This window comes from Triticum urartu, chromosome 6A, assembly GCF_056163025.1.
Source record: "Triticum urartu cultivar PI428250 chromosome 6A, HENAU_Tu73, whole genome shotgun sequence".
Classification (NCBI taxonomy): Eukaryota; Viridiplantae; Streptophyta; class Magnoliopsida; order Poales; family Poaceae; genus Triticum; species Triticum urartu.
The window spans coordinates 437989902-437999746 of record NC_141878.1 but is presented as its reverse complement, the minus strand read 5'-3'; the positions used below and the strand labels follow the sequence as shown (position 1 = coordinate 437999746).

Sequence of the window (9845 nt, the reverse complement as noted above, 5' to 3'; positions counted from 1 at the left end):
AAGAAGAAAACAAAAAAAATCTTGCTAGCACCTGCTTCACTTTTTCCCTTTGTACATGAACTTTTAAAAATAAAATAAATCGTGTTGTTGGGAATATCTTTGAAATTAGACATCTAAAAACATGCAAATAGAAAGGAGAGTCATGACAATATAAATGTTACATGAATCAAATTTATGGTGACTTTGAAGAAGTATTTGGATGTTGTGCATCAGAATTGCAGTAATTTTTTGATCAAAGAAAGTTAGGAGAGTGAAATGAATTAGGAATTTCAAAGATTTACTTAGTGAGACTAGAGTCTATGTTTGGCTCCTCCACAAAATGTTCTTGTGCGGGAACAAATTCTTTAATTTTTCTAATCGATAAAGCTAATTTCCTGCCGACTGCTCATTAGTAACAGGCGCGTATGACCTGGCGACCGCTCGATCCGCTCCTCCCGCGCAACAATCGCTCGATCGGTTTTTTTCCCTCTCCCGCGCAACAATCGATCCATTTTTCTTCCAGTTTCGCGCGTGGAAAGAAAAAAAGGCGCTTGCAAGAATCAAACCGGGAACCTGTTGGTTGAGACCATAGCACACTACCAACTGAGCTAACTGTCTCCTCTGATTTTTTATGCAGATTACATGTATTTTATACCTTATTAAATGAGTGGAAAAGAAAAACAACTCGATCCGCTTCTCTCACGTGACAAAACCGGGAGCTTGTGTGTAAATAGCATGGTATTTGACGCATGCGGACCTAGTAAATTATGATGCAAAGACCGTGATAACTTACGGGTAAATAGCACGATTATGCATCGTAGATCTGATAACTTACATACAAATACCATGGTAATTTTGACCCAGAAAAAAAAATATTGAAACATATCCCGATAATTTTGTCTAAACAACAGGATATTATACACATCAATTTTGTGTAAATAACACAGTAATTTAGGCACGACCTGATAATATAACAAACACTCGTGGTCACACAATAGAGCCGGTAAGTTTTGACTGGGGAAAATTTAGTGGAAAAACAAACCCCAGTAACTTTTATGTAAATATGATGGTAATATACACACAATAGGGCCGATAACTCGCATACAAACACTACGGTAATTCTTTTAACCCTAGAATGAAAGTTGTTGAAAACAATACCCCCGGTAATTTTTGTGCAAATATCATGGCAATATAAGCAAAACAAAGACGATAACTCACGTACAAGCACCATGATAACCTTTCTACCCCAAAAAATGTTAAATAATCTAGTCCGGTAACTTGTATGTAAATAACATGATAATATAGACACAACAATATTGATAACTCACGTACAAACATTATGGTAACCATTTGACCCGAGGAAAAATATTGAAAAACAATTCTTGGTAAACTCTGTGTAAATAGGATGGTAATATACACACAACAAAGCTGATAACCCACGTACAAACACCGTGGTAACTCCTTTGACCCCAGGATAAAAGTTGTTGAAAATCATACCCCGGTAATTTCTGTGCAAATAACATGATAATATACACACAACATAGCTGATAACTTTGACTTTGAAAATTTTCTCTTTGGAGAACATAACTCCGAATAACTGTTGTGTAAATGACATGATAATTTATGCACTGCAGCCCTGATAATTTAGATACAAATATGACGGTAATATTTCAACACGAGGGGTGCTTGAAACGTACCCTGATAATTACTATGTAAATAGTATGATAATTTATGTACCGCTGCCATGATAACTTTTGTGTAAATATCATGATTTTTTACAGACTGCAAAGCATAATAATTTTGTACAACACCTACCGTAACTCTGACCCAAGAAAAAATATTTAAAATATTCCCCGGTAACTTATGTATAAAAAGCATCATAAGTTACGTACCAGAGTGTTGATAACTTTTGTACCCTCAAAAAAAAAACTTGTGTACCCTGGCATGCTATTTACAACGAAGTTACCGGGATATGTCAATAATTTTTTCTATGTTAAAGTTACCATGATGTTGTAAATATTAACAGAGCAGCCGGGCTATCTATATAGGATAAAAAATATGAAAGGAAAAAAAGAAAAATGGTTCGTTTTCAAGTCGCGCTAAGTAGCAGTACAAATACTATCTAACCTCAATCTAATTATTGGCTCAATCTAGACTGGGTGGTTGCAACTATCTTGGTCTGCCAAGAGGTGGTGCGTTCGATTTGCACTTCCGCCAACTTGATTGTTTTTATTGCGCCAGAAGAAAAAAAAGGGAGGTGCGGTGGATCGATTCCCACATGGAGAGAAGTCGTCCGGATCTGTCGCTAACGACCAACAGTCCTTTTCTAATTGGTGTTTTAAAACAAGTCTAAAATTACAATTTAACAAACATTAGGAATTTTAAAGAAAATACTAAGGGCTACAACATGACGCTAAGGTTGAATCATATAGGAAAAATTTCGAAGCATTCGTCATTCGTTTTTACTGCGGTGCTCTCGAATCTCTTGGAATGAATTATTTGTTTTTACTGCGGTGCAATCAAACATACATTGATGCAAATTCAATTATGTAGGGTTCAAATGGACATTGTATGACAATTCTGCATTTTCCTCCTATCAATGAAATGATAAGCGGATCTTTTCCGTATTCGCGAAAGGAAAGCAACTCTGCATTTTCTCTCCCTATTTTTATAATCCTTAGAATCATGCGAAACAAAGAAGCATGACATTCGAGTTCATGTTTAGTTCCTTCACGGTGTACTATTTCACGTAAGATTGCAAAAAAATTTCTCAACAATCTATTCCTCCAAAATATATAATACTTCCAAAATGGTTATTTAATACAGTACGTTGTTCCACACCAGTCGTGCAAACGGACGTGAGCGCCCGGCCTGACAGGGAATTCGCATCACGAGAGGGAGCATCGCAGTGCGGCCGCTGCAACCAAAGCACACTAGTCTGTCCGAACGGAGTATATTAAAATGCGGGGTACGCAAAATTCGAGGCACCTGGCCATGACCTTGCCAAGATAGCTCCAATGGCCAGTAGCAGTACCGTAGAAAGTAGAAACGTTCTTTCAAAGTAACTCGCGCGCCATTCGCTACGCTCTGCCCGTGCCAGGCGGCCAGTGCTGACTGGTGAAAAGGGCCCAAATGCAAATACACAATTGCATTCTTCTCGTGTACTCTTCAGGACTCTTGTGAAGATTTTTGGCTCGCAACCCCGTGGCCTAGTCTACTGGTTCCACCTTGAATGCAGTAGTAATTTGGGTGTCGTAGATGGACGGTAACGGTGCAGTATCAGGGTCCTGTTTGTACCCGATGTGCGGTGGCCATTAATCAGATACGTACGAGTTCGTAGTAGTAATGACGAAGGGCCGTAAGCTGCAACTCCTTGGGTAGATTTGGCACAGGGGATGCTGAATTTCTGATGTAGTGATGTGAAGAGGAAGAGGGGAATTCACGCCATGATACTAGTACCAGACAGAGTATTCTTCTGGAACCATGGGCTTGGCAGCTTCCTAGAAAGAAAAACAAGGCAGCTAGCTAGCTTCTCGCTTCACACCAAAGATAACCAAGCATGGACATTGCCACTTCTGCCTCGCATGATTCAAACAGCTTCGAAAAGCTTTCTTCCCGAGACTCCACTAAAAAGGCGCCACTTCTACGGCAATATCCTAACAGACCAAACCTAAAACCGAAAGCTTAGTAGAGTAGTGGTAATCCCTACACCTAACACGACCTAATAGACTCCTACTGAAACTACTTTCTGATAAGTTCTTTCTAGTAGTAGGGCAACAACTAAATAGAGGACGCCAAGAAAAATCCAGGAGGAGTACGTTACAACAGACTAATCAACGACACGGCCGAAAAAGATGTACACTAGCCGCCGCGGGGAGGGGCGGCTAGAACGAGGCGACGGCCGGCGCGGCGGCGGCCTCGATGGCGACGGGGACGGGGTCCTTCTTGCGGCGCATCTCCAGCACCTTGCGGTGGGAGTTGGAGTGCAGGTTGCCCACGAACGTGGGGCTGCACGCCGGCCGGTACTCCGGCAGGAGCCGCCCCGACTTGAAGCGGACGCCGCAGGCGTTGCACAGCGTCTTGGCGCCCTCCGGCCCCGCGCGCCACTGGGGCGTCTTCTGGACGCCGCAGTGGCTGCACCGCCGGTCGCCCTGGGCGGGCGGGGAGGCGGCGCCGCCAGACAGCTGCGGCGGGAGATGGCTCTTTGGCTTGCGCCCGCGCTTCTTGAGCTTGTGCTTGGACTTCTTGTTCTTGCTCTTGGTGCGTGGCGGTTCGTCGAGGAGGTTGAAGGTTGGGGAGTCCATCAGGAAGAAGGACGACAGGGAGGCCGACGAGGAGCAGGAGGAGCTGGTGGCGGACGACGACGCCGAGTCGGATATGGACGCGCCGGAGAGCGACCACACGGTGGTGCCCCGCGAGCGCTTGCTGCGCTTCTTGGACCTCACCGGCACCAGCGCTTCCGTGGAAAGCGCGCATATGGTCGGGGTCCGCATAGGGTCCACGGCCGGCACAGCGCTTTCCTGGGGCCGGCGGTGCTGCGGTGGCCACGCCGCTGGCGCTGGGAGCTGAGCCGGCGGCGGGAGCTCTGCCTGCGAGTCGTCCATGATACGCGACACCCACTCCAGTTCCTCCGCGTCGTGGGCCTACACAGAAAGCACGCAAAAGAAATGAATAACGCTGGAAACCTAAAATAGCGCCGTCTGGCCGGAAAAAGGGAGAGAAATAAGGTCAAACGTCTTACCGGCAGGTCCATCTCCGGCGGCATAAGCGGCATGAGCTCGTAGGAGACCGCCGACGACCCGTGGGAGTCACTGCACTTTTCCTCCTCCTCGGCCGCCGGCGCCGTCTCGCAGAGAAAGCCGCCGTCCTTGTCCACCTCGCAGAGCTCCTCAAGGTCGAGGAGCTCCTCCACCGAGAAGCCGTCACCCAGCAGCCCGGCTCCCCACGCCGCCGGCCCAGCGACCACGGCGGCCGCCACCTCCTCGGCTGCCTCGCACGGCCTGAGGCTACTCCTCAGCGCGGACATCCTCTCCACCTGAAACCGCACCCACAGAAAGAGCAAACTCTCGTCAGTTCCCGCACGAGAACCACTTCTCTCTTGCTAGAAACCGTCTCACACACACACACATACACACGTCTCAGCACAGAGAGACTATGTATGCTTACCTGCAGGGAGCCGTGGTGGTGTGCGAACGACGACGACGACATGGCGGAGGCGGCCGGAGAGGAGGAGGGGGAAAGGGTAGGGAGGGAGGCGTGGAGGAGGTGAGGAGCAGAGGAAAAGGCAGCAGCGGCAGGGGCGGAAGAGATGAGTGTCTGGTGGGTCATTGAATGGCTGCCAAAGTCCGTGTCCGCAACAAATGCACTGTTGCGTTGTTTTCCCCCCTCCCTTTTTCTCCCGCTTTGCTCTCCCTCAATCACGTTGCTCCACTCCATTTCTTTTTCCTGTCAAGAAAAATAATAGTACCAGTCAATAGTCACATATATATATTCTTACTCCATTCGTTACTATGCTTTTGGATGCTAGTTCCCGGATGAATATATATGCTAAAACAATATTTCCTCTGTCTCATAATATAAGATGTTTTCTCACGTTGATGTACTGTCAAAAAACTCTTACATCATGAGACGCAGGGAGTATATATGTACAACTTACGATGGTCTATTAATAAAATATTTAGCTGATAGATGTAATGATACCATTTCACCACTTGACCTGAGTACTAGCTAGTAACAGACACAGGTCACCTTAATAAACGTGTTGCCGAGCATCTCTAAGCTTGACTCACGCCGATACTGCCACTACTTATTTGTATTGGTCTATTTTAAGTGGAGTGATTCTTTTTCTTTTTTTGCGGGAAGAGGGGTGATAATTTGACCCTCTTATCTGACAGTCTCCTTTCCGAAAATACATGTACTCCCCGAAATGAGCGAATCTGGAACAGATTCGCGCACTGCGCGCGGCAGCAGTTTATTCGCCGGGGCAATTTGTGTGATTATATTATTTTGCTTGCAACTTTTGCGTCGGTGAGTAAGCCGGTGGGGGCGATTGATTACTACGGGTTGCACAGGGGCCGGTGTGGACTCGTGATGGGCCTGCGGGTTCCTTTCCCTCTGTTCCTTCGGAGGAAATGCTGTTGCGAAAATCTGAGTTTGTTTGCTTCAGGCGGGCAATAACAATCATGTCAAGCAATGCCGATTGTTGTTTTAGATAGCTACCTGCTTGTTCCAAGCGGTAAGCAATGCCGTTGTGGTGCAAGCATGTTCGGTGTTTATTTGTTGCCATTGTGGTGCAAGCAGCATGCATCGCGTGTGGAATAAATGAAATCACAAATTTGCCTTGCCAAATCGGGTCGACAAACCTTCTACTCCATATTTGGCCGAGTTGTGATCTGTTTGGCTTGTAGGGTATTTAGAACCGTCTATCAAAGTGTATCAGGGTGTACCAAAACACATGAGTGCGCCAAATAGTGTAAACGTAAGATTGCAATGTCATGGCCACTTAAATGTTGTCGTAGTGGATTTGCACCAAAATTTGTTTGTTGCGCCATGAAAAAAGACGGATCTTAACAAGAGCTTTGAGTCAATGAAACCTGTCCTATAATTATAGTGCAGTAGAGTCATGCAGAAAAACTCTTATAGAATACAATGCTACACAAATCAAACAAATTATCAAGAGAAAATCATAATGCTGGTATCCTCTGAAATTACTATCCTAAATGTTAAAAATCTAACGTCAGAATTTTAGATGCGAATCAAAGAGCATCTACATGATCTCCTCAAAGATCTCACAAGATATGAATGTTGCGTGTGATGCACTTGGATAGTGCATTAGAAATAAACACATTGTTTTTTTGGAGGAATAAAGGGAGATAACGTAGACAAAGATGGGGTGCATTGGATCGCTACAAAATGAGGCTTGAAACACATGGAGGGAAAAGTCATAAAGATATTAATCCTACAAACCATTAATAAAAGACTACTATCCAGATGGCCTTCCTGCAAGAATTTTTTCAGTGGAACTGGGGACTATTCAAAGGGTTTTTTTTGCAAGAAAAGTTTCAATCTATTCATTTTCAACCATGACAATACAACGGACACCCGAAAAAATAAAAATTACATCCAGATCAGTAGACCCTACCAACGACTACAAGCACTAAAGCGAACCGAAGGCACACCGCCGTCATCGCCCCTCCATCGCCGAACCCGGACAAAACTTCTTGTAGTAGATAGTCGGTAAGTCGTCGTGTTAAGGCCCCATAGAACAAGCGCACCAGACCAGCAACCGCTCCGATGGAAAGATGTGTAGATCGGAAGGATCCACCCTAAAGACACACAGAAGTAGACGAATGAAGACCGAATCTGAGTAGATCCACAAAAGACAAGCACCGACTGGATCCCGCGAGATCCACCGAAGACACCTCCACACGCCCTCCAACGGTGCTATGCACCACCGGAACGGGGCTAGGCGAAGAGAACCTTATTCCATCTTTAGGGAGCCACCTCCGTCTCGCCTTCCTAAGCCGAACACAAACTCTAACAAAAATTGAAAAAACATCTAAAAATGGACCCCTCCAGTCGGCAAGACCGGGATCCACCACACATCCATGGCCCTAGGGCCATCGGAGACAAGGTGGACCGGCGGCGCCGCCAGCAGGACCACAGGAGGCAGAGGACCTAGGCTAATTTCCAGAGGTGACGGCGGCTGGGCACTTCGGAGGTGGATATCTTGAATAGCAAGTTGATACGTACGTTAGATGTATAGGATTGGATTTCTTTTCTCAAAGAGGATATTATTCCTGCAGTGAAAAATATTTTCGCCACTGGTATACTGCTGAATGGGGTAAATGATACGATTATTGTTCTTATTCCAAAGGTGAATAAACCCCAGTGTATTAAATATTTCCTTCCTATCATCCTATGTAGTGTTATTTATAAAATTATTTCGAAGTGCCTTGTGAACAAGCTGAGACCGCTTCTTGATGGTATGATCTCCCAACCCAAAGTGCTTTTATTCATGGGAGATTAATTTCTAATAATGCTCTTATAGTTTTTGAATGTGTACATTCTTTAAGTACGCTTGAGGATAGTCGGGGTGAATTTTGTGCTTATACATTGGATTTAGCCAAAGCGTATGATTTGGTGGATTGCCACTTTTCAAAAAGGATGCTCGGGGCTTTGGGTTTTGTAGCAGGTTGGATAAACTCGATTATGTCTTGTGTTACCTCAGTCAAATCATCAGTGCGCTTAATGGTGTAGCTCTTGGAATCGTTCTACCCTTCTCGTGGTATCAGGAAAGGGGATCCTTTATGTCCATATTTATTCATTTTTGTGGCAGAGGATCTTTCTTTGTTACTATAAGATGCATGTGCTAAAGGAGCTCTTCAAGTTTTCAAGGTGAATAGGCATACTCCAGGTAATTCTCATCTTTTGTTTGGTGATGACTGCTTGTTGTGTTTCAAGGGGTCCATTAATCAAGCAATGTATTAAAAATATTCTTTCAACTTATGAGAAGGGGACTGGCCAGTTACTGAGCCCAGATAAATGCTCTATTATGTTGAGGAAGAAGTGTAGCATGGAAGATCAAGTGGCTTCCATGGTAATCATGCGCATTATTGCCGATGGTTTTCAAGATAAATATCTTGGGCTTCCAGTGCCACAAGATAGAATGAAGGCTGGTAAATTTCAATCTACTAAAGAAAAGGCTGTTAGAATATTATCGGATTGGATAGAAAAATATGCGTCTAGTAGGGAAAAGGAAACTTTGATCAAATTAGTTCATCAGGCTCTTCCGATTTATGCCATGGGCATCTTTAAATTCCCGGGATCACTTTGTGAGGATCTATCTCAGATTATAAGGAATTTTTGGAGGGGTGACAAGGAGGATAGGAGGAAAACTCATTGGTTGGCTTGGGGTAAATTGACAGGGCCCAAAGGTGAGGGGGTATGGGTTTTCGTGTGTTGGGGAACACAGTATTTCAAAAAATTTCCTATGATCACGCAAAATCTATCTAGGAGATGGATAGCAACAAGAGGGGAGAGTGTGTCTACGTACCCTCGTAGACCAAAAGCGGAAGCATTTAGTAATGCGGTTGATTTAGTCGAACGTCTTCGCGATCCAATCGATCCAAGTACCGAACGCACGGCACCTCCGCGATCTGCACACGTTCAGCTCAGTGACGTCCCTCGAACTCTTGATCCAGTTGAGGCCAAGGGAGAGTTTCATCGGCACGACGGCGTGGTGACGGTAATGATGAAGTTACCGATGCAGGGCTTCGCCTAAGCACTACGACAATATGACCGAGGTGGAAAACTGTGGAGGGGGCACCGCACACGGCTAAGACCAATCTTGTGTATCTATGGGGTGCCCCCTCCCCCATATATAAAGGAGGGGAGGAGGAGGAGGGACGGCCTCAAGGGGCGTGCCCAAAGGGGGGATTCCTACTCCTAGTAGGAGTAGGTTTCCCCCTTTCCTAGTCCATGTAGGAGAAGAAGGAAGGAGAGGAGAGGGAGAAGGAAAGAGGGGGGGGGGGGCGCCGCCCCCTCCTTAGTCCAATTCGGACCAACCCATGGGGGGGGGGGGCGTGCGGCCACCCCTTGAGGCCCTTCTCTCCTTTCCCGTATGTCCCATTAAGGCCCACTACTTCCTCCAGCGAATTCCCGTAACTCTCCGGTACTCCGGAAAATACCCGAATCACTCGAAACCTTTCCGATGTCTGAATATAGCCTTCCAATATATCGATCTTTATGTCTCGACCATTTCGAGACTCCTCGTCATGTCCGTGAACTCATCCGGGACTCCAAACAACCTTCGAACTCATAATACAAATCGTCATCGAACGTTAAGCGTGCGGACCCTATGGGTT

At 45.6% G+C, this 9845-nt stretch overlaps 1 protein-coding gene across 1 annotated transcript; it reads right to left on the bottom strand.

The window, feature by feature from the left end:
* Nucleotides 1-3529: 3529 nt before the first annotated feature.
* LOC125513903 (GATA transcription factor 7) lies at nt 3530-5430 on the bottom strand. Its single transcript, XM_048679113.2, has 3 exons — nt 5146-5430; nt 4721-5014; nt 3530-4622 (listed from the first exon to the last, which is right to left on the bottom strand). Exons 1-3 carry the CDS (start codon nt 5413-5415, stop codon nt 3864-3866), a joined length of 1323 nt encoding a protein of 440 aa, XP_048535070.2. The 5' UTR covers nt 5416-5430; the 3' UTR covers nt 3530-3863.
* Nucleotides 5431-9845: the final 4415 nt, after the last annotated feature.

Excerpts from the sequence above, each read along its gene's own strand:
- LOC125513903 (XM_048679113.2), bottom strand. The coding sequence starts at position 5,415 with ATGGAGTGGAGCAACGTGATTGAGGGAGAGCAAAGCGGGAGAAAAAGG. Across the intron at positions 5,015-5,145 it reads ACCACCACGGCTCCCTGCAG|GTGGAGAGGATGTCCGCGCT; the intron begins GTAAGCATACAT and ends GTGCGGTTTCAG. Across the intron at positions 4,623-4,720 it reads CGCCGGAGATGGACCTGCCG|GCCCACGACGCGGAGGAACT; the intron begins GTAAGACGTTTG and ends CTTTCTGTGTAG.